At 37.2% G+C, this 25,057-nt stretch overlaps 1 protein-coding gene across 2 annotated transcripts in view; it reads right to left on the reverse strand.

Annotated features, from left to right (window-relative positions):
• The window catches only part of LOC121508444 (cytoplasmic phosphatidylinositol transfer protein 1-like), a 130,382-nt gene that overhangs the window by 16,192 nt on the left and 89,133 nt on the right, over window positions 1-25,057 (reverse strand). For both annotated transcript variants that reach the window (XM_041785303.1, XM_041785304.1), the window contains exons 2-5: window positions 20,931-21,079; window positions 12,664-12,752; window positions 3,379-3,386; window positions 1,329-1,400 (exon numbers count right to left, since the gene is read on the reverse strand). In XM_041785303.1, coding sequence (XP_041641237.1) covers window positions 1,329-1,400; window positions 3,379-3,386; window positions 12,664-12,752; window positions 20,931-21,079 — 318 coding nt within the window. The remainder of the gene's footprint in view (window positions 1-1,328; window positions 1,401-3,378; window positions 3,387-12,663; window positions 12,753-20,930; window positions 21,080-25,057) is intronic.

Raw genomic sequence — 25,057 nt, forward strand, 5'->3', positions numbered from 1 at the left:
AGAGGTCTTATTTTCAACCATATGTCTGTTATGAGATATCTTGTATTCAAATAGGCTTATTTTGCAGTCTGGATTTCTGTAAAGCACAGATGACAGGCAGCAGTTTTATGTTGTGTGGAGAAATGAAATCCTGAAAGATTAATGGGCTGGGGCTCTGGGCTGATAGAAGACCAATGCAGAAATATTAGTAATGGTGTATAGGCCAATTGATAAGAAATCTCAGAACCCATCAGATAAAGTTGGATTACAAGTTAGCCTCTGGTAGCAACAGGGAATACATCTGGGCTCACAGTGTAGCCAGTGGATATCCAAAACTGATACCCATGTAAAGACATCTTTTTCTGTGTGCTGCTTATTAAAAGTAAACTGACTAGTAACCTGAGACACAAGATGGGAGATAGAAAAGAGACATGAGCTCGTAGTCAAATTTCTTTTAACATCCATATGCAGACAGAAATAAGTAAAAGCTATAATGTTAAAGACAGAAGCAAGAAGGTTCAAGAGCTAAAATATGGCAAATTAATCGTGAACTTCTGCCCTTCTTTACTTCTGAGAGACCCTGCCTATCTAAAATGCTCCTTTTATACCCAGTCATGTTACTTATCTGTTTCCAATTAACTTAATTAGATGCAAAATGCTTCTCCAGCTGTTCTTTATAAGAACCACTTACCTTTCCAGCCTTTTGCTGCCCAGTCTGTACTCTTTCAAGATGCCATCAAATTCAAATCCAGCTAATATTGTATATGAAATAGTAAAATGTCTCTGTTTCAACATCTGGTAAGTTTTTGATGTTCATTTGTGAATAAAATATGTATGGATGAGATTTGCAAATTATTGCATTCTGATTTTATTTACATTTTATCCCAACTTTTTTGGAATTCGGGTTGTAAGAATTAAAGTCCACTGACACCAAGTCACTTGCCTTCCTTCTGTCAACACACCTAAAAAGATATCTATTATACAGATTAACAAATACAGAACAAGAAACTGCGGCACAGAAATGGATCTAATGGAGTCTGCTTAAAGTAACTGCCATTGAAGATCCCATACCGTTTATGTCTTGGTCACAGATTTCTAAAATGCTGTATAGTGATTCATGTGAAAAAGAAAGTGCATCTCTGTGTGTCTCTATGCCCAAAAAAGAAAATATAGGTGTATAAATTGCTGAAAAATTTCCTCCTGGATGCAGAGACTTGCAGACAGATTGTTTGACAAAGGATATAGAAAAGGAAATCTTTACAGAGTCTCACCCAAGCAGACAAATTATAAAACGCCCCTGAAACACTCTTCAAAATTCAAATCTTCTCACATAAAATACGTGTACTCACATTGTCATTGCACCCTTTGTTGTCCTCATACTTCGTCTCTATGTGGATGGAGAACTTGGGTAGGAATGAGCACTATGGTTGAAGACAAAAATATGCAACAGTGAGTTAATAAAACTATCAGATGTGTCATATTTACACCCTGTATCTAATCCAAATCTGGTTATAAGGTGTATATAAAAACTCTCAAAGCTGATGCTGGAATTTTCTGTCGCTCTGTTAAAGTAATCTCCCTCCCTGAGTAAAACCAGACTTGGTTGTGACATATTCTAACTTTTATCTGCTTCTGGAAAAATTAACAAAGACCTGAATAATCTTAAGGCAATTGTGTCTTGTGCATAAAAGTCATTTTGACATGGGAACATTTACAGCAATTCAAACATGAACACAAAACACTCCCACACATTAACAGATAATATTCAGCGTTCTGTTGTCACAACATTGTTGCCATCCCCTCTCTTAGCCCACAGCCTAAATCTGCATGACTCATGGTGTCCACATTTGTCACTTTTCACAACAGAAACCTGACAGCTAGGCCTAATTGCAATCATGTGTGTCTGAGAAATGTGTCGGCTAACTCTACCAAAGCTTCCTGTGGGTTATTGAGGGCTAATCTGGTCAGGCAGCCAGTTCTGCTTATGAGTTTCAGCTTTATAAAAGAAGAACAGACACTTTGATTATAAAGGTGTTTGTGTGTTTTTTGACTTTTTGCAAGATGTCAGACATTCTAAACAAAGAAAACTCAGTTATTGCAACTCAAACACATAATCTTTAAAAACAGCTTACATCTTACACATCTCCACAGAGAATACACCTATAAATGCATTTATTCTTTGCTGTACTGACAATCTTGCCACCTGTTAAAGCTCAAAAGTCTAATGTTTAATGTCTTTGAGCTGCCTATTTTTATTCATAAACCACGGCTACATTGTCTTGATTAACTTTTGCTTCTTTAAGCCAGTAGTTCTCTGAAATACAAAAATCAAAAATTCGATGTGCACTGATTGTGAAAATTAGGGCGGATACAGATGGTAGAAGAACAATTTAGTAAATGATAATGCCGACACCAATGTTTTCTTTATACTTCTTTTGGTGTTACATTCCTAGTATGTCAACATGTTCACTCCCATCTGACCATGAAAAAAAAAAAAGAGTTTGTCCGACAGGTCACCGTCATTGCCCTGTAAAAAATGTCTTATTGAATTCAGCAGCTAGATCAGTGTTACCCAACTCTGCTCATACAAAGAGCCAAACTGCTGAAAAAATACTTTTGCAGGAGCCACAATCCAAACCTGGGGGTGTGAATCCAATAAGTACAAAAAATATATATTAATAAGAGTATGCAGAGAGCTTGGTTTCACCTTTCATTTCCACCATTTTTCTTTATCTATTGTCAATTAAGATAAGTATTAGGATTAAAAAGCTAGTTTACCCATCACTTATTTCCCCATTGTCAACTCAGACACTTGTCTTATCAGATGATGGTTATGTTCATTTTACAAAAAAATGCACTATCCTCTAACCATTTTATTTTGCTTAGTTGTAAAAATACCAGCTAATCAATATACAATAATAACTAATTTATGTCAAAAGATTAGTTACATTAGAATTACAGACTTCCCTCATCTCGTGCAAATGCACTGCGTCAAACACTGATGTCAGGGGTAATTCACTAATAATTAGAGGTCCACTGGTAATACTAATCCGAATATTACTTGCTCACTATTGCACCAGTTAACTTATGGGGTTTTAATTAAATGTGTAATAACTTAAATGAGTGATAATGTAATCCTTTAATATTTAAAAATAAAGAAAAAAGTTTAGCTTGTATAATACAAAAAAAAACAATGTATATTTACATATCTAGAGCTCTTATTTTAACTTTAATCGAGGGAATTTTGAGTGCAACTGAATATAAGAATAAAACTAACTTTTGCAGAGTAATGTTAACCTAAAATCCTGTAGTCATTTTGTCTTCCAACACTTTCTCTTCTTCCATCTTTGCATGTATTTGTACAACAGAAAGAAAATGTACAGGCATAAAGATACTTACTGTATATTCTGATGGACGTGGCACGGGCGACAAATACATCAGGGTTGAAGGCCAAAAAAGAAGCAGAGAGAAACACAATCAGCAAAAAAATCTCATCAATTTTTAAACAGTATGAAGGATGTGAAGATGTCATATATCTGAGAATTACTTTTTTAGATATAAAATCACTGATGAGTTCAACTCAATACAGTCTGTTGTTACCTGATGTCAATGCCTTCATTGAAAATCTATAGAAGTTGGTGCCTTTTATAACAACTTGAACTCTGCCTTAATTGCTCTGTTGCCCAAGCCCATCAAAGACACTACTTTATGTAGTAACTATAGACCGTTATCCATTCTTAATGCAGAAATAAAAATTTTTGCAAGGATCTTAGCATCGCGTTTAGAGCCTCACATTGCACATCTAATTCATTCTGACCAGACAGGCTTTGTAAAAACACGTCTTGCCTCAGATAATGTTCGTAGACTACTCCATATAATCTATACTGCCAAAGATATACCTTCTCCGTGTGCTGTTTTGAGCCTTGATGCAGAAAAGGCCTTTGATAGTCTAGAATGGGATTATTTATTGAAAGTTCTGCAGCGTTTTCAATTGGGTACCAATTTTATCAAATTAGTTAAATTGTTGTACAGTAACCCAACAGCAATGATCAATACAAATGGTATCATATCAGATTGAGTAACCATATCACGGTCTTGTAGGCAAGGCTGCCCACTGAGTCCCTTTTTATTGTCTCTATCATTAGAGCCTCTTGCTCTGAAAATTCGTCAACAACCATTTATCACTCCCATCACCGTTCATGACACCACACATTCCATTTCCTTATATGCTGATGACATTTTGCTTTATTTTGACCTCTTCATCAAATTTTAGATACCTTTGAGGAATTTAGTTCCCTGTTGGGTTATAAAATTAATTGAACAAAATCTGCATTATTTCCATTAAATTCAAGATGCAGTTTAATACATTACCAAATCATATCCCTGTTGTCAAGCATTTTAAATACCTGGGAGTGGATATCTTCCCCACCCTTGTCAGTATTGCTAATAATAACTTTAATGGAATCTACAAGGGAATTGAATTAGATCTCAAAAGATGGTCATTCCTTCCAAAATCTTTGCAGGCCCGTGTATCCATTATTAAGATGGATATACTGCCACGGATCAATTTTTTTCCTCTATGTTACCTTTGTCACCTCCTACAGATCACTGGAATAAAATCCATGCTATGATATCTAAATTTATTTGGAATGAGAAACGTCCTCGGGTTAAACTGTCAACTCTTCAGTGTCACAAGCTAAAAGGTGGTCTTTAAATTCCAAATTTTAAACACTTCTTTTGGTCTTACGTTCTGAGACCGATATCAGCTTGCTTAACTCTGACTCTGTTACATGTTGGAAACCATTAGAAAGTAAGATAGTGCTCCCACATAGACTCCAAGACTTGATTTATTCAGCTGTTCCTCTTAACCGTGCTAAACTAAGATTTGGTCCCATAATAAGTTCAACTTTGTCTTTATGGCGCCTTGCTGAGAAGGAATCTAAGACTGCTTGCAAGTGGCATTCTAAGACCCCAATTTTCCACAATTATTCCCTCCTCACAGGCGGTGTCCCATTCTCATACCCATCCTGGTGCGCAAAAGGGATCCATACACTTGAAGACATCTATAATGAGAACACTCTTTGGGAGTTTAATGATTTAAGAGTGTCTTATAATTTACCATTTACCAATTTTTCTCTATTTTCACCTACGTTCATCTATGAAAGCACATGGAGTGTCATGGAACATTCCACTAACTGAACATCCTCTTCAGATTATTTTGACCAACAGAAAGGGTAAGAGTGGTGTGGTTTCAGAGCTAAATGCCCTCTTTCAACAAGCTGTATTTAAACCCTTATCTATGGAAAGTGTATGGACAGAGGACTTGAAATATTACACTGAAGAATCTTTGCCTAACTGGGATAGGATTTGGCCTTCTATTGTGGCTGCATCTAATAATCCAGATCACCAACAGATCCATTTCAATTACATTCACAGAACTTACCTGACTCCAAGAAAAGCCTACAAGCCTACAAGCCTATAATTGTATGAACAGACTTTTACTATTGACAGGTCTCACTGCTTCCAAAAAGATGTTAGCTGTACGCTGGAAGCCCCCACATGCACTTACTAAAAGGCAATTTCTAAATACTCTCGTTGATATCATTAATTTGGAGTTATCGGTGTCAAAGCTGCATGGGGCTTCAGCTGAAACTAAATCAACATGGCAGCTGATACCTGAAAAACTTGAACTGTTATTGTAACTTTGTTCTTTTATAGTTATGGTGTCCATCTAGGGCTGAAACGATTCCTCGAATTATTCAGGTGATTTGATTAAAAAACATTCCTCGAGGCAAATTATCTGCCTCGAGGCTTCGCCTAAATCAGTCATGTCGCTTAAATCAGCTCGCCGTGCGTTTCGTGTCAAGCTGTGTTTCACACGGACGGCTATTTGCGCGGCACAATGTACTTGTTTTCGCTGTTACTATAACGCAACATGCATGATATGGGGCGTGAAAATCACGAGGGAAGAGAAGTTGATGCAGTGATGCTTACAGGCATGCGTCCTGCGTTTTTACACAGCCACTGCCTGTGGCTGGCAGATATGGCACTATGCCGGCACCGGTGAACCTATGCAGATCTCCGAGTTGATCTTGCCTGCATGACTCGCTGGAGTGAGACAGCACTTAGTTTGTGTCTGCAGACTTAAGAGAATTTCATAAACTTCTGGTTTATTGGCCCAACGGGTTCAGGGAACACCATCAGGCGTCACGATTCAAGTCCTGTTTTGGGGCTTTCCCTCTCTCTCTCTCCCTCTCTCTCTTCTTCCTTCTGCGAGCGCACGTCATACAATTAATTATAAGTTATTTAAAATTCAGAGCACTGACGTCTTGATTGCAGTGTATTTTTCAAAAAGTGTCAGTATCCCAAATAATTTGATAAGACTTATACTGATAATAAATTGACACCAATTAAATAGAAACACGCTACTGCCACAGACATTGACTGAGACTAAATAGTTCAAAGTTCATCATCATACAGTCAGGATTCAACAGGTCACAGAAGCAGCTTTATCCCTTAAAATGTGTTCTCCATGTCAGTGGATGGTCTTAAAAGGTCATATTTTTATGGTGGATGAATTCACAAACAAAAATGTGCAAAAGTAAAAGTAAACACACTTTGAAAAATCGTCCATATTCCTGTAATCTAAAGGTTCAGCTCTCAGACATCATCAGACCGCTGTGTGAATGATGGAGCTTTATTGTTGCTATAATGTGAAAAATTACGCATGAATAAAGTAGAGGATGTTAAAATGATTGTGTCCCTTTACTATAATGACAAATTGGAATATAAAAATAAACTACAATAGAAGAAATAAGTGTTAGCACCCAAAATTTCCTGGGAGAGGGTCCCTAAAACCCAGAATATGACATAATCTAATGTCATTATTTAACATCCTTTCCCTGTAATGTTAAGAAATGTAAACTGTCATCAGAACGTCATTGCACTTTGTAAAATATATTTTCTTCAAAGAATAATACTAATTTTTAATATAGAAGTAGTTCATTTAAGGGACCCAGCTTCTTTTCTCATTTCTCTAGTACTACTTCTCTTGAAAAAAAACCAAAAATGCAATATTTCTTACTAGAGTACTCAATTAATCGTCAGAGGAATCGATAGACTACTCGACTACGAAAAGAATCTATTACAGCAGCCCTATATCCATCATCTCTAGTTTTATGAACTGAGATCCATAGGGTAGTGGGAGGGAGAGGGGGGGTTGCCACAGGTTGTTTTTGATTGTTTTGGGGGGTTTTTTGTTTTGTTTTGTTTTTTCTTTTCTTTCCTTTTCTCCTTTCTTATACTCTATATATGTATTTGCCTGTTGTATTATATGTTTTTTGCCCTTCTTTCTGTGCACAAACAAAGGCAATTTAATAAAGAAAAAAAGTTGATCACATGTGCTCTAATCAGTATTTTTTTTTTTTTTTTTTTTGAGAGGATTGCATTTCTCGTGAGTCGGTGGGGCTTCAGCTCATTTAACCAACATGCCCACACCATCATAGAGCAGATTGTACTGCCTCATTTTTCAGGATGTTAAAGCTTAATTTTACAAACTTGGATATACTTATCATAACTGAAATTTTGCCTGGTTGTTTATAATTAGGGTTGTCCCCATCAGCATTTTTGGCCTCTGATCCCAATCCAATTTTTTTATATTGAATGCCGATATCAAGTCCCGATCCAATACTCATACTTATCTAGATTAGATTTTCAATTGTTTTGGTTTGCAAAAATAACTGAAGTAAACTGAATAACAACTACATATCTCAAATTTATTCCATTTAACTCAGTACAGCCAACATTGTTGTGAAAAACCCTAAAAACTTATTTCTGCTCAGAATGGTGTAATAGCTCTGTTCTGCTTTAATCATTTGTCAAAAAAAATAAATTTACAGTTTCACTTAGTGCAGTGTTTGAATTAAATCAGACAATCAAAAATCCACTTAAAAGTGGTCAAAACAGCTGACAGACCTGAGCAGTCAAACAACAACAAAAAAAAAAACTCAAACAACCTCAGTTCTACTTAGAGGTGATGAAAGCAGAGTCAATAGTCACAATACCAAATTAATTCAAAAAATGAATTTGAAATAAAATAATAATATAATTTCACTTGGTAATTAACTTGACTTTATTAGTCACAACAAAAACTGAACTCAAAAAAATAATTAAAAACATCTCAACTCCACGTGAAAGTGGTGTAAACAGTTTAACTTGAATGGGATCAAAAACATATGAATCATACAGATTCAAAACAACAATCCTTATTAAAATGTAGCAGCTTAATCTGAGACATGAACCAAAACAACACTGCAATATAACCCAAATATCAAATACAAGGCACTCTTGTTATTACAGTGCAATTTCTAAAGTGCAACTAGAGCTGATAGATCACTTTTTCCTCCCTCACTTTTATTTCTTGACCCACTGTAACTTTACAATGAAGTGAAGGTTCTTGTTTAGCAAAACCCGCATCCTCGATGGCCTGCTTTACATGCTCTGCTGTGTGAAACCCACGAAACTGGCATGCATGTAATACTGCATGCTTTAACTCAAAGGTGAAGGACTGTGTAGTGAGGCTCAGTAGTGACATGGGGTAACCATCAGAGCTCTGAATGTCTGTAGTGAAGCTAACGGCAGTGAAGTTGCTTTTTAAATTCTCTAGTATACTGTCACATACTTTGTTGTACAGCTCCGGTAAGCCAGTGTCAGTAATGTAATGTCGAGACGGCAGGGCATAGCGTGGGGTCTAAAAGCTCAAGAAGATGACAAAAATTCAAATTCTCCACCCTGGAGATGGGCTGGTTGTCCAAAGCGATGAATTCGACCACTTTTTCTACCATCTTTGTGGCCTTATCACTCCCTTGTGGGTACTTGTCTTTCCTCTTAAAGTCCAGAGTGTGTTGCTGCCATGAAGCTGCCTGTTGCTATAGTAAAGTCACCGTATTGTGCTGCATGTTTAGTTTGGAGATGACTGATCAAATTTATAGAGTTAAACGCAGCTCTGCTGCTACCACCTCATGAAACGGTCTTGTTACAGATGCTGCAAGAGGCCACTGGACTGTTTTCCCTCTCACGTTTGAAGTTTTTCCACACCGCTGACATATTAAACATAGGAATGCTAATGTTGCTACCACTACTGGTGCATTTACAGCCTGTGCTCTGTCTACAACAGCTGATGTAAATGATCAGCTGGGCTGACTGGATCAAATTGCCGATCTCCAATCAATTGAAAATGCTTATATCGGCTCCGATCCGGTTCATTCGATCGGGATCTGGACAGCCCTGTTCATAACACCATGGCCTGTCATACAACAAACCTAAAACAAAGATTTCTTTTTATCACTTTACAGGGACTTTAAATAAAATCAGATCAATTATGAGAAATCTGTTTCTGTCTTGTTCTAAAACTTGTGTCAGCCCTGTAGAGGATAATTGGACCTTTTTGATGATGAAATGAATATTTAACTGTGTGGTAGTACATGTGCCCTATATACTCCAGATATGTGGTGTTGTTGTTAAATGTGTTAATGTCTTTTTTATTTTGTTTGTTGTTGTTGGTATTCCTTGGGTTAAGATTTGTGTGAAACCCTGTCATGTCTAAATGTTAAAGTATAAATAAAAACAAACACAAACAAATATAATATAAATAAATAAATAATTCCCTTTTTGTGTATCTCAATAAATAACTCTTCTGCATTCAATCAGGATCATCAAAACATCACAGAAGCATGTTTTGTAACTGAATCATTTTCAAAGCCAAGCTTATTTCACTGCTGTGCTCATCGACAGTCAGCGTGGATAAGAGGCACTTAGTACATGGCAAACATGTAATGTAAGCTTTAACATGTTTACATGTCAATAACATGTCATGCTTTCTCACACTGACATGCCGACACAGTGAGTAATGGATAAATGTAGTGGTGCGGCTGACAGCCAGTGATTCATCTTTGCATCTAAACTGGGTTGTATTTATGGCTGATCTGTATGATTCCGGGCATTAGTGAATCCACAGTATTTGTTTTTGTCCTGGAATACTCTATTAATATTATTAGCTTTTAGAGATACAGGATGTGTAAATCAAAACCAGAAATTGGTCTCTAAACACATTGCAAATGTTGGAGTGATAGTCACTGTGAACGTGAAAAGACTGAGATTAAGTTTGACTAAATCATGAATACATAGCAGTGGTACTCAACCTTGACCTGCCCAAGAGCCAAACAAATGAAAAATATTTTCACAAGAGTGCTGGGGTACCATCCACAATCCCACCTAAGGGGCCCTGTGCTCCAAGGCGCCACAAGATTATGGTAATATTAGGTGTGCATCGAATATGAGGTACACATCCAAAAGTCCATGTATCACACAAATTATAGTGAGGCAGATCCCGGTAGAAATATCGCTACATTATCTGGGCATCAGCCAATTGTTATTGCCCCGATAATGCAGACAGCCGTAGTTTTATCTTGAGGGGAAACACTTTTACCCCAGTCAGTGCAGTTTTAATAGCTATGTTTTCATTCCACATGTGCTGGGTCACTTAAATGTTTGAAAGTGTTGCAACAGTTTTGAGAGGTGCCTTTGTTCTGCAAGTGAGCGTGGTTTTAGCTAAATAAATGGATACCCCAACAGCAGAATTTTGCTTCAATTTTCATAAATTTTAAGCATAACTATCTATACTAAGTACTTTTTTGTTATAATGAAACCGGGCCTGGCGGTTGGTGACAGTGTTCTGAAATACAAAAACTTAAAATTAGATGTGCGCTGGTTGTGAAAATTAGGGCCGATATGGATGGTAGAAGAACAATTTAGTCAATGATAATGCCGACACTAATGTTTTCTTTATACTTCTTTTGGTGTTACATTCCTAGTATGTCAACATATTCACCCCCATCTGACCATGAAAACAAATTAGAGTTTGCCTGACAGGTCACCTATATTTTCCTGTAAAAAATGTCTTATTGAATTCAGCAGCTAGATCAGTGTTACTCAACTCTGCTCAACCAAAGAGCCAAACTGTTGAAGAAATATCTTTGCAAGAACCACAATCCAAACACGGGTATGTGAATCCAATAACTACTAAAAAATATATTAATCAGAGCATGCAGACAGTTTGGTTTCACCTTTCATTTCTCTTTATCTATTGTCTATTAAGATTGGTATTTGGATTAAAAAGCTAGTTTAAGCTATCACTTTTATCCCAATTGTCAACTCAGATACTTGTCAGTTTTATCAGATGATGGTTATGTTCATTTTATGAAAAAATGCACTATCCTTTAATAATTTTTGGTGCTATAACGATTAAAATTTTTAATCAGATTAATCACAGGGTTGCTGTGGATTAATTTCGATTAATCATGATTAAATAACATTCCTTTTTAATCTATATTAATTGCGTTTCATTTTGCAAGCTTGGCGGCACTTTAGCCAAAGTGCTAGCAGAATCCCAGACGAACGTATGTGTCGCGTTAATGTGGTATTTTAAGCTGGAAGTGCTTCGGTAAAAAAGAAAACTGCTTCTTGCAGAATGTGCATAATACTTTATGTGGGTCAACTGTTCGTCTTGTTTTTTTTTTTTTGGTACTCAAATTTCCCATCAAGAGGGCCAACATGCTGTTCAGCGTCTTCCATATCAAGTTGGTTGGTCACTACTGGATCAACGGCCCATTTGCGCATGAGCGGCGGCATGCTCAACGGTAATCCTACTTGGACAAACTGCCCGAAATGCGTTGCCAGAGAAATTTCAGGGATTTTGAGTCAATCTGCCCTGTAGATATTTCTGAGGTCAAAGTTTCCCTTTGTTAAGGCTTTCTAGGGGAATTATTTTTCAAAGTAAGACTTAAAAGAGCCACAAGTCATCACAAAAGAGCAACGCGTTGAGTATCACTGAGCTAGATATACCAGATGCCAGCATAAGGCTGATTGGACACAATAGATAAACATTGCTAGCTGATGTTTTTTTTATGCCTCATAAGTTGGCTGATGTTTTTAAACAGGGCAGATACCAATGTTAGACCAGTGCATCTGTGCATCCCTACTTAGAATGTAGATTTTTTCACCTTAAACAGACTTTTAGGGTAAACTTCTATGATGCAAAATCTTTGTTTTCATCTCAAGAGCTTAAAAAAATCCCATTTCTTTGACAGGATGTGTTAAAAAACTCATATGCTCATAAATGTATAGTTAACAGTTGAAAATCTGAGCATTTGAGCTTCCTAAAATATTCAACACATGTCTAAATTGTTGAATAGAGAATTATATTGTAATACTTTATCTTGGATGCATTTTTTGAATGTGTTAAAAATACATTGGATATTGAATATCTTTGACCGTGACCTACAAGTATCTCTTCTCTGCAACTTGAAAACTATGTATCTACACGGAGCTATGACTACTAAAGATATCCAACATGAAGAATACACTTGGACCAAATGTGAGTGCTTCCACTGAGTAAACTCTGTGCTGACAAAAGAAAACAGTTCAGCAGTTGACCTTTAAAAAGTTTTGTGGTTCATGTGATTGCAATGATAAATCCCTGGAGTTTGAGCTCTTGTAGGCTGTACACAAGAAAAGCCATAGAGAGGTGATGAAGTGTGTGCCTTTTTGTAGCAGCAGCTAACTAGATATGATGAGAATGGTGAGCATGTACAGTATGACAGTCCACGCAAAGACATTCATCCTCACCTGTTATGGTGTAAGGGTAGTAGTTCCACGCTTTCTCTGTCACGTAGAAGATTTTCGGAACCACCGCTCGAGCCCAGCTGGGTAATTTACTAGAGGGAGACACAGAGATGGACAAAGATATATGAGGAGTAAGAGGTGAATGCCCCCCCATCTTTTTCTCCACCTTTGTGTGCTGAAACAAGGCACTCTTAGATTTTCCCCTCATGATGTCATGTGGGGAGTTAGCACCGGACAGACAGTTCATTAACATTTAAAGCCACAGACACAGAAACAGCTCGTTCTGAGCAAAAAAAAAAATTGAAAAGAAAAACACATTTCTTTAAAATTTGAGTCTTTTTTTTTTTACTTGCATGCTGGATTTGAAAGACTCCATTCTGGTACCCTAAATGTTTCTGTATCATTCAGGGGTTATGTGTTCATTTTTCAAAGAGCTTTATTACTTTGTCAGTATAGCTCTCAGGGGACTTTGTGTGTGAGTGTGCATGCCTGACATTGTGTAATCTTGAACTCTGATCCCTGCTAAGATCACAATTGTGGCTGCATTGGAAACTTTTTGATGAGACATGTTAAGCACATTAGCGCACAAGCTCTCGTGGAGCCTGCCTTCATCTTTGATTGACATGGAAAACAAATTTCTTCAGGAGGACAAACATGGTGCCCACTGCATCGTGACAACTGTGAATAAAAACAGCCTTCCACAGTCACATTGTGCAAATGTTGGCAGGCTCTTGCTCTATCTTTCTCTCCCTCTCTCTCTACTCTAGCCCAACAAAAGAGACTGACACTCCTCCTCCTACACCCCCATCTGTTGATTTCTCCAGTTCCCTCCCTGGTCTTTTAAAATGCTTCGCCAAAAATTGGTGTGCCGGGAGCCGTGGTTGCCAAGTGTGCAACTGTGGTGGGTAGCTGTTGGAGTTTTCATGCCAAAGTAAGTGTTTGTGTTTAAAAAAAATCATGTTTGGTTGGAAACATGCAAGGAAAGGAAATACCACATTCAGCCATAAAATAGCCATCCCATCTCAGTTCTTAATGAAGATGACTGACCAGATATGAATGAAATCAGTGCACAGGGTCAGATGGGATTAGACCAAATAAATTATGTAAAGAACAGGCCGATTGGGCAGGCTTATGGGCTGATGGAAGTGTGACAGTATGAGTCCAGATTGAGTCCTCTGCTGGTAAATTGAAGCTCAATAATTGGTGATGGAGAGCCAGATGGGCAGCCAGCTGAATGAGGCAGAAACCGTGGCTAGGTTTGGGAAAAAAAAAAAAAAAAAAAATCTTGATACACCATGTTACTATGATTTGTCAAATTAAAGAATAGATATTCTAGTTACTGAACATTATATACCTAATAATCATGTTTTTTAAGTCAAACTCATACTATTCCTCTGTTTTGTTCAATGTCTGTTGTTTACTTGGTGTATGAATTAAATAAAATGAAATGAAATAAAAAATGTATGTCTTTTTTTTTTTTTTTTTTTTTTAATATTTATTTATGACAATACACACAGGTACAAGCCCTGACATATACAAACAAACAACACTAACATATTCACAACAACACAACATATAAGAGAGATCAGTGCATGCTCATACTTAAATAAATGTTCAGTTCATTGTCAAAAGGTTCAAAATGTCCTATACAGGGGTAGATCCGTTTTCAAAAACAAGACAAATACAAGCACATCATTTCTCATATTAACCAGATTTAAGAGTCAATCAGATCAGATTAGATTAAATCAAATCAATATTTGCGATGATGATATGTGCCCCCACACCTGCTTCCAAATGGTTTCAGAGCTAAACTTAGTGTCAGTTAGTGTATCTGTTATTCGCTCCATGCCTAGAAGATTAAAAAACTCAAATATCCATGTTTCTAGAAGCATTTTGGTTTATGAATTTTCCAGTTTGACAAAATCATTCTTTTTGCAGCCAAGAAGGCTAAACCAACTGTCTTCCTTTCTTGTCTTGTTTTTAATTGTACAGCTCTATGACCCAACAGGCACACAGATGGACATGGAGCAATATTTACATTAATGATCACTGAAATTAACTTACAGACTTCTGTCCAAAATAACTTGACTGCAGGGCAGAGCCATAACAAATGCATCAAATTTCCCACTTGTCCACATTTATGTCAACAAAGACTTGAAACACTTGGATCTATTCTTTTAAGTCTAGAGGGAGTAATATAAGCTCTATGAAGAATTTTCAGCTGCATTACTCTACCTCGGACTGACTTTGAGATTGTTTTAATGTCACGCCAAATGTTTTCCCACTCTGCAGAAGTAAATTTGACCCCTAAATCAAGTTCCCATTGTGACTCTGTCTTTGAGTTCGGGTTTGGGGAAGAATGAAGCAGCAGCTTATATAAACCTGAGACTGCTCCTCTGTTTAATGATAAAAATCTGAATTTTTTATCAATGTCATAATTAAAATCAAAATACTCTTTGGGAAATTTGGAAACAATTGACTTTAACTGGGAGTACTGTAAAAAAACTATTTGTATTCAAGTTATATCTTCTTCTAAGTTCCTCAAAGGGCAGAATCTCTCTGTTCTCTATGATTTGATACATTTCTGTGATATTGTGATTGCACCATACTATATTAGCCAGAGGACTCCCTGCAGCTTTAAATGCACTGTTATACCATATTGGGGAGGATGGAAGAGCTGAACTTGTAATGTTCATTCTTTTATGAATTTCTCTGCTTATGTCACATGAGAACTTAATAACACAATTGTCCAGTTTTTTAGGTGGAGCAGGGGTGTACCAAAGTGAAGATAATGACACAAATTTGTTCTTCTCCTTTACAAGATGTTCTTCCAGCCAGTCCCAACTTCCTTTGTCTCTACTCTTTTTATAGCCCCAAGTAAGTGAATACCTTGCATTAAATGCAAGATAATACAAATAAACATCAGGGATTCCAAGACCCCCTTTGTCTCTTGGTAGGGATAATTTTTTCTGATTAATTCTAGGCTTCTTGTTATTCCATAGAAAAGAGGAGAACATTCTGTTGACATTATCAAACCAAGATTTCCGAATAAACATAGGAATAGAGGACACAAAAAAATTCAATCTTGGAAGTACATGCATCTTTAACACTTCAGCCCTAACCCATAAGGACAGGGGCAGAGCAGACCATCTTTTATGGTCTTCCTTTATGTTAATCAATAGAGGTTTGGCATTTAAGTCCCATATTTCATTGATAGGTGATCTAATTTTTATTCCCAAATATTTCATGCCTTCTGCTCTCCAGACAAAGGGAGCAGATCCAAGATCTGTAAAATGTGTAAGCATGTTCAAAGGTATGGCTTCACTTTTAGTCCAATTTATTTTGTAACCTGATAGGCTACCAAATGAGTTAATTATTTCTAAAACTCTTGGTATAGAGTAAGAAGGTTTTGACAAAGTCAACAAAATGTCATCCACATACATATTTAATTTGAAGTCATGGCCACCAATCAAAATGCCTGTAATTTCTTTATCTTGTCGGATAGCATATGCCAACGGTTCTAAGGCTAAAATAAAAAGAAAAGGAGATAGGGGACAACCTTGTCTAGTAGAACGCCAAAGTTGAAAGGGAGCTGAAATCATGCCATTGCTCTTTATTGCTGAGACAGGTTCCTGATATAGTGCTCTGATCCACTGTAAACACCTTTGACCGAAACCATATCTGGAGAGAGTCTCGAACAGGTACGACCACTCAATTCGATCAAAAGCTTTCTCAGCATCCAGTGAAATTGCTACCACTGGATGCTGAAGAGAGCTAGCCATCTGCATGGTTTGCAGGAGCCTTTGCATATTGTCGGATAGAAGCCGCCCACGGATAAAGCCAACTTGATCAATATGAATTAAATTTGTAACAACTTCTTCCAGCCGCTTTGCTAACATTTTTGCAAAAAATTTATAATCATTATTAAGCAAACTTATTGGCCTATAGTTTTCCACATCTAAGTGGTCTTTCCCTGGTTTTGGTAGCAATGATATGATGGCTGTCCGCATTGTTGGTGGCATAATCTGTTCCTCCACAGCATGATTAAACAAGCAAAAAAGCATAGGCATGAGTTCTTTTGAAAAACACTTATAGAATTCTGCAGTGTAACCATCATTACCAGGTGCTTTACTGTTTGATAGAGATTTAATTGTGTTGTGAATTTCTTCCTCAGAGATAGGTGCCTCTAGTTTTCCTTTATTTTCTTCCTTCAACTTTGGTAAAATTAATTTATAAAAGAAATTGTTTAAATCTTGTTGTTTGGCCTTATATTCAGATTTATACAAGGATGAAAAATAACTTCTAAAGGTATCATTGATAACTCCCTGATCTCTAGTAATCATACCAGTACTGTCCCTTAAAGAAATAATGGAGTGTTTTTGTTCAAGTTTTTTTAATTGATAAGCAAGCATCTTCCCTGCCTTTTCTCCATCTTTATAATGTGACCTTCTCAATTTATATAAAGAAAAAGCAGACTCCTCATGTAACATTGCTTGTGCCTCTGCCCTTGTCAAAAGTAATTCCTGTTTAAAAGAATTGTTCAATGGTTCTCTCATATGTTTCAACTCAAGATCTTTAAGCTCTGATAGCATTTCAGTTTTCCTCCTCATCTTGTCCTTGTTTTTATATGATGCATAACTGATAAACCAGCCCCGACAGGTTGCTTTAAATGCCTCCCAGACTGTTGAAATGGGAGTTACTGGGTTCATATTTATTTCAATAAATTCTTTGATATTCTTTGTAATTAATGTGACAAAAGTATCATCTTTTAACAATGAGTTGTTAAAACTCCAGTGTTTAGGCTTTGATTTCCTTTCATTGGTGGGACAAAAAGTTATTGAGATTGGGGCATGATCTGAGATGAGACTATGAATTGTAGAGTCTGAAACATTTGCAATTAAGGAATTTGATAAAAGGAGATAGTCTATTCGAGAATAGGAATTATGATTCTTTGAATAGAATGTATATTCTCTTGATTTTGTATTAAATAAGCGCCACACATCAATAATTGACTGTGTCTCTAGTAGCTCTTTAAAGGCTTGAGAGAGAGATTTATCAGCTGGTAGCTGTATGTCTTAACTATTTCTATATTGTTTCATTTCCCCCTGCTCAGGTGTGCCTACCTGCTACTGACTATACCACATCCTAGTGTGGGCATTCACAAAAAAAAAACACTCCAGAAAAATGTGAAAAACTTGACAAAAATAGTGTGTTTATCATTAATTTAACTCTACTTTAACAGCAGTGCCAGTGAGTTTGCACAGCTACAGAGTTTACAGTTGCTTCTTCAACCTCATTCAAAGCCACAGCCTGCTTCTTTGATTCATCATAGGCTTAAAACAATGAGTTTACAGTTTTATTTTATCTTACAGAATAAACATTCTCTGTGAAAGCTTGCATGACTATAAAAAGACACCCCTTAATGCCATCACAGGACTGTATCTGTAAATGAGATCAGCAGCAAGCTGCTAAAACAGTGTATTTTTTTTTACATTGTCCATTGAAGTCCTGTCACAGAAGACAAAACTCATACATGTACAGGAATGAAGCTTAGCGATATATGAAGCTCAGCATCAGTTCATGCAGGACACAGTAGTCATACGCCCAGCCGTGATCCCAATTATTGCCTCCCAGTTCCCACAGCCAATCACATCTCTTTCTCACAACACAGCAGTGTATTGAAAAAACACATACTTCTCACTAGTCCTGCTTGCATTCATGCTGATGCACCATGCTGCTGCTGCTGCTGGCAAAGCTTAACCTCCTCCTCAACTGCCTCCTCCTTCATAGCATAAAGCCTGCGGCACCCTCATATTTAGATTCATGCTACTATGGATTAACTGCTGTTGAACTAACTTTATTGTATTCAGTGTGCAATGTCATGAATGTATCCATCCATATGGGGGTTTCTAGCTATGCATACCCTGGAAAGTCAAAGCATGCTGCTTGACTAACCCAGGGAGCATCTTTTGAGCAGAGCCTTCTCAGCCAAGTAAAACTGTATCCATTTTGCAATAAAATGGTTAAATATGTGATGTGAGTGTTCCTGAATAAATTAATGGTTAAGTCTATGTCAACAAGGTGCTCTATGTAAATATTATGTCCTCATCACTAATTTCTGCTTCATCGGTGCCAATCACAACAAACTTTTTCTGACAAAGCTTCCCCTCCACCACCCCAGCCTCTTACTTTCTAACCTAAGAACCTAACAAAGAAGATTACTGCTACATTACATTTCGCTGTAAATGAGACACTGAGAACTACTTAAACTTAGCACAAGAAGAAACAGGCTTCAGCTGTTCATATTCAACATCACAATAGAGTTGAACATATGAGCTGCAATAGCTTTAGTTTGTAAAGGAAAGCATCATAGCTCCTTTTTCCAGTGTGAAAGTATACTGCTTCTTTAGTTTGCAAAGACAGCTTTGATTGTCTTCCTTTTACACCATGATCTCAATTCCCACAACAAGCCAACCTGTTTATAAAGACTTCATTTTGTAATTTAGGATTAATATGGAAGCAACTACTGTACATGAAACTCCATTAATGGGAGTCCAACTTTTCTTTGTTTTGCTCCTTCTACCTTCTCCCCTCCCCTCTCCTCCAAAGAACAGAGCCGTGCTGACTCAGCATAAATGTTCCCAAGCACAGGGAATGCTGACAGAGGTATATGTGCTTGAACAAATGGCCTGCGGCATCTACATCCTTTCATTATTGTCTGTTGCCTTGTTTTTTTTAATTTCAGTGCCACTTATGTTCTCTTTCTTCTGTCATTTCTTCTTACTTAATCCTCTCCTCTCTCGTGTGATTTTGATTCAAGATGATCTAAAGTGTACGAGTGAAAGGGATGGGACACACACTTGTACCCACAAATACACATGCTGAAGCTGTGCTCTTACAGGATACAGTGAGACACATCAGTATACAGTGACAAACTGTGATGGATACACTTAAAAGTAATACCTTGCAGTGGGTAGATTGTAAGCCTTATCAAGTAGCTGCCTGTAATCTGAGCTGGATGAAATAAACAGTAGATGCAGGCTTTTGTTTGTACTCAGGTGTTTCAAAGAGTGGAAAAGTCCTGGCTTAAAATCAAATTTGTTCCTTGAGTGAGTGAGTTCAGAACACCAGGTTTCAGGCGAGGAGCCAAAGAGTAATTTAAGAACACAAATAAAATTTTTCTGAAGCTTTTAGCAGCAGTTATGCTCCAAATACCTGGAGTTACTCTGTGGTTTTCTAATGTCAACTTACTCCTGACAAAGCTGCAGTTAAAGGGTGTCCTTCTGAACCAACAGAAGACATGTAATATAGACACAAGGAAATGAAATGCATGAAAAATTCCCATGTTTATACAATGTTAATGAGCTGCCAGAGGAATGGTGTGATTAAACCAAGAGCAAAGAAATGTTGCATGCAGCAAAGTTCAAAACAAATTCAGGGCAAAAATGCTAACAGACAAATTTGCACAAGTATAAATAAATGCAAGAAACCTCTAAATCAACTCTTTACACAGCTTGGCATAGCCAGGCACAGCCAAACTGGTGATGGAAAAGTAAATCAGCACGGCTTGGTTTGGATCGCGCTGCCAAAAGTCATAGGGGAAAAGCATTAATAGCTGCTCCTCCTGCTGGCTTATGTGATCTTATCCACAGAGGAGAAATATCATGGAATTTGAAGGTTCAACCAAAACTAAATAACATTTTAGTCTCATTTAGCCTCGTTTTCTAAACCTACTTATCCTCAGTATTTATCATCAAATATCTATTTTTAGCTAGTCTTAGTCTTGTCTTATAGAAAAAAGGTAATCAACAAACACCTTTGGTAAAAGTTTTAGTCAACAAAATAAATGACATGAATAATGACATGCATCTGGTTATTTTGTAAATAATTTTGCAATCAAATCTTACTAAAATGGCTTTATTTCTAGATCATACCAAGGGCCTTACAGGGTTACCATCTGGAAATACTTGAACCAAGCCAACCATGGTAATTCTCATTAATTAGAAAAAGAAATACATCAGTGAAAATCTGAGCTGTGTTATAAACAGTGTAAAAAGAGTTTTTTTTCTCTAAATCTGGACAGGTATTACACCTGTACTTGTGTAAGTTTGTGTTTCTCTGTTTTGTTTATCAGGTTTATCAGTGGTCACTCTCACTCAACTGGCGCAAGGCAAAAATATATGCTACTCTCGTGTATACAAAGTTTCATAATGCCCGCACACAACACTGTAATTATATAAAAATTCCCTTGAAAGAAGTGTTCCACTGACCTATTGAGGTAGACTCGTTTCTCTGTGAACTGTCCTTGTCCATGCACAGGGTCTTCATACGGTTCATTTTGGACAACCTCGACCCCTTCCCCTCGATCACTCTGCTCGTGGCTGTGTTTACTGATCATATACAGCTGGCCGATCCGGTACTGGAGAAGAAAACAAAGAAAATGTTTAAATTGTTGCACTTTGAAAACTTGACCGTGTAAGAAAAACAATTATTGAACAGGTTTGCAGTAAAATATGTATGGATACATTCATGGCCAAAGTGCCCATTTGTCATAGTAACTACAACAGGTAGAAAACAAACTCACTTCATGATCTGTTTGATGTCTTTTACGAAGTTTTTAAACATAAGACATGTTTTACAATAGAATCAAGGCTTAATTTTCTATTTATTCTCAGAGAGCTTAAAGGTCATTTTAGTCTGGTTTCACCATCTACTGGTCAAGGACGTGTTGGGATTGAAAGCTCTACAATAACCTTAAGAATGAACTATTCAAAGTTGCCCTAAAAGATATAAAAAGATAAGAAAGTCTGCCCTTTATTAATCCAAACATAAATAATTTAAAACTGAATAGTAAGATAGCTTGATAAATTTCCAATCTGTCTCTTTATGGTATTGAGATCAAATAAAATATGCTATTTTGGGGGCACAGATTTCCAAGTACTTCGGTTGCACCCCATGTACAGAGCCTATAGTCCTCCAAGTCATCCAAACAGGCGGCCTGGCCTTCAAGTCCTTTTTCATGTCATTCCCCACTCTCTACCTGATTTCAAACACTATCTACTACTCAGAACAGTTGTTATAGTGTGTGGTGTGCAACAAGATGACCAACACAGTGCAACACAGTCCAACACACTATTAGATTCTGTTCATCAACACCCAGTGTCTCCACTCTCAAAACCCCTCACAATCAAATGCCACTTTAGAGTATACAACTAATGAGGCTAGCTGTTAGCGAACTCCCTTCCTTGTCAATTTGAGTGTAGTACATTTTGCAGAAAATGTATAAACACTCGGTTTGTTGCCTCAAATCTGCAAGTTGGTCCTCCATTCATCCATCTAACTTAAGGCTTTCCTTTCTCTATTGTTGTGTTCCAAATCACATATTTCTGTACTAAATACTTAAAATTTTAATTAAGTGCTCAAAATCCATACACATTGAAAAGAATACTAAAATTAAGTGTACAAATTGTGTACTCAAAACCATGCAAAAATTGAGTACAAAACAATGGGCATTCTCCACCCTCAACAAACATCATATTTGTGGTGTAGCGGGTCTGTAATGATTTATGTGTGATATATTCTGGTGTCTATTGCAGAAAAATTGTATTAAGGCCAGTTCAGATGAGACGAGTTCAGCACAATTATAGGCCGACGCTCGCAGGAACTCGGAACTCGCTGGCCATGAACATCTGTTCTTCCATCTCATGTAGTCTGCGACAGTGAACGACAGTCGTGGACATGTCTGAGACAACTCACAACCACTCACAGTCACCCAATAGAAAGTCTAGCAAGTTTGATTTTTGTCCTGTCTCCTACTTTTTGTTTCGTGAAGTCAGGGACATTTGTCAATTAGCACAGAGCGCTCTGCAAATGCAGCAGTCACACACTGTAAACAAACGAAAGTGAAACAGGAATGATGAAGTTGTTGTCATGAGATGGAACTATGAGACGGAGGAAAAGTTTGTTAAGCTTTGGCAACAACATCCCTGCCTCTATGGCACGTTGTAGAGCAACTACCATGGTTTAAAAAAGATAAATGTTGAGAGAAAAAGCAAACATAATCCAGTAAGCTGTTGAATAACTGCTGTTAGCATTAACGTCAAGCTAGGGTATCATTAATTACAGCACAGTAAATACATTATGGCTATGATTGCACTGCAGGTTTAATCCTCAGGTCTGATGCTCTGCTCAGATATTTTTCTTAGTCTGTTCACAATACATTTTAATATGGCCGGTATGCAGACTGCCATGGAAACCGGTTCTGGTCCTTACCAGGTGAATTGAACTGAAGCGGGTTTATCCTCCAAAATACCAAAGTGGACAGAGGATCTGACCATGACCGCTACATTGACTGGAGTCTTTAGCCTCTTTTGACTTATTTTTGAGACTTCACATTTCTATAGCACTAGAGCCATGTCCTTCTGAGGCCATGTTCGGTTATTACTTCCAAAATTCTTTTTTACGATATGACTCCACTTTTTTTGCATGTATAAAAACATCACCCAAAATACTTATGAGCTCTAACACCTCCCTCCACTGACAGCCTCGATCACTGCTGTCTTCCATGTTTTTTCATTGAGTGTGAGACTCCAGCCTCTTCACAGCAGAAGTGTGATGTGTATCACTACAAAATGATGTCGAAGTCAAACTCAGTGTGACCTGACCGTTCATAATTTGCATATGTAAAAGCAAAATATGAGCATTTCAGATTCCAAAATAAATAAATACATACATTTAAAAGCAGTAAGTTCTGATTTAATAGCTCATGTTCAATGGTAATACATGAGGAGCTTTGCTATTTGAGAACAAATGGCATGTTTAGCAGATATAATAAATAAAAGTAAGAAGGCACCGTCACCATATGTAAACAGTCATTCCTACTTTTTTATTTTTCTATGTCATCAAGAAAAAAGTCAGCCAGTATAGCAGGCTTATCTTCTGCAGCAGTGATGCTTTCTCAGTTAAAAGCTAGACATTGGTTTCTGGATTAGCTGCCCCTTATTTAATGAACGTGACTCCATAGCTTTGGTATATATTGGACCATGCTCCAATAATTAAATCCCCTGGCTATGCAATAACAGCTTTTAGCTTCACATACCCTGCAGCATGTTCTTTTTATTCAAGTAATAAACGCTGGATTGACTGACTAAAGGTGGCACTTCTGTCTGCTTTTGATGTTTAGTCTTCATATTCTCAATCCAAAGCTTCTGTTGGAAACAAAAGACCCACAAAGAAAAAGTGAAGCTATGGAAATGAATTAATTATTTCAAAGAGAGAGGGAAAAGCTGACTAAGATTGAGGCTGAGGAGCATGGAAGGAGGATAACTAGAGGAGTTCAATGGGAAGGAGGAGCAGAGATTAAACCAAAGACAAAAAGTGAGACAAGTGGAATTTTTTGAAAGCAGATTTTGAGTACAACGTTAAGATGAAGAAAAATGAGGAATAAACAGAAGGAAAAGGGTGATTTCAAGATAATGCTTTCACACCTCAAAAGGCTGTGAATGAGTGAAGCTCCACTTCTCAGAAAAAGCACTCCTCCACACACAGGCTTCGATTTAAGAATGAAATGTCTCCCTAGAGAGAATATGGTCCCGCTAATTAAGGAGAGTTAAATCATCTGTATTCCTCTGAACTCCTCTCCTCCTGACCTTTACCTATCATAGCTGTTAGCTGAGCTGTGAAATGCTGTCAGGGGGAAAATGTGAGGTGCTCGCCCAAAAATAGGTCCCAGGAGGAGAAGGGATTTTGAAATTGTGTCAGCACCTTGCAAGCAAATCTCTGGAGGTGATGCACATATTTTACAGGTGCCTGCTAAAACAGTTTAGACAATTATGTAAAGCTTGTAATGTCATCATTAGACCAGGCCTAGAGGAAATATGCAAAACCAAGCAGCTGAAGCAAATACTTTCCCATGCAGATTTGCACAGTGAGGATATCTATGGTTTGCAGAAATTCAGTTTTAACTTGTGCACAACAATGTCTGATGCACCATGAAATTCACTAGAATGAAGCACTAGAATGGGGTGGGGGGGCTATGGTGTTAATTAACATAGCTGTGCAAAATCAGCACACTATCCCAGAATTATCCCAGGATTAATTCCTGAGGCTGTGAGTCTACATAAAGATCCTTTTTTTCGGAACATGTTGATTTTCCTTGCATTTTATGACACAAGTTATTTCAATTTTCAGATAATTTTTTCTGTTATTAAAAGTGAATGGTCTTTTTTTTTTCTGTAGAGATTTAAGTATCTAGTCCTGCCAAAGGAGTGAGAGTAAAACCAAATGACTTCAAGGACAATGCTTTGAGAAGCTAAGGTAAATGGATGATCATAGCAGCTTTTGATTCTTCCTGACTGATTTAAGTCTACTGCAAGAAATTAAGGAAAAAAAAACCTTT

This window comes from Cheilinus undulatus, linkage group 4 (assembly GCF_018320785.1).
Source record: "Cheilinus undulatus linkage group 4, ASM1832078v1, whole genome shotgun sequence".
NCBI lineage: Eukaryota > Metazoa > Chordata > Actinopteri > Labriformes > Labridae > Cheilinus > Cheilinus undulatus.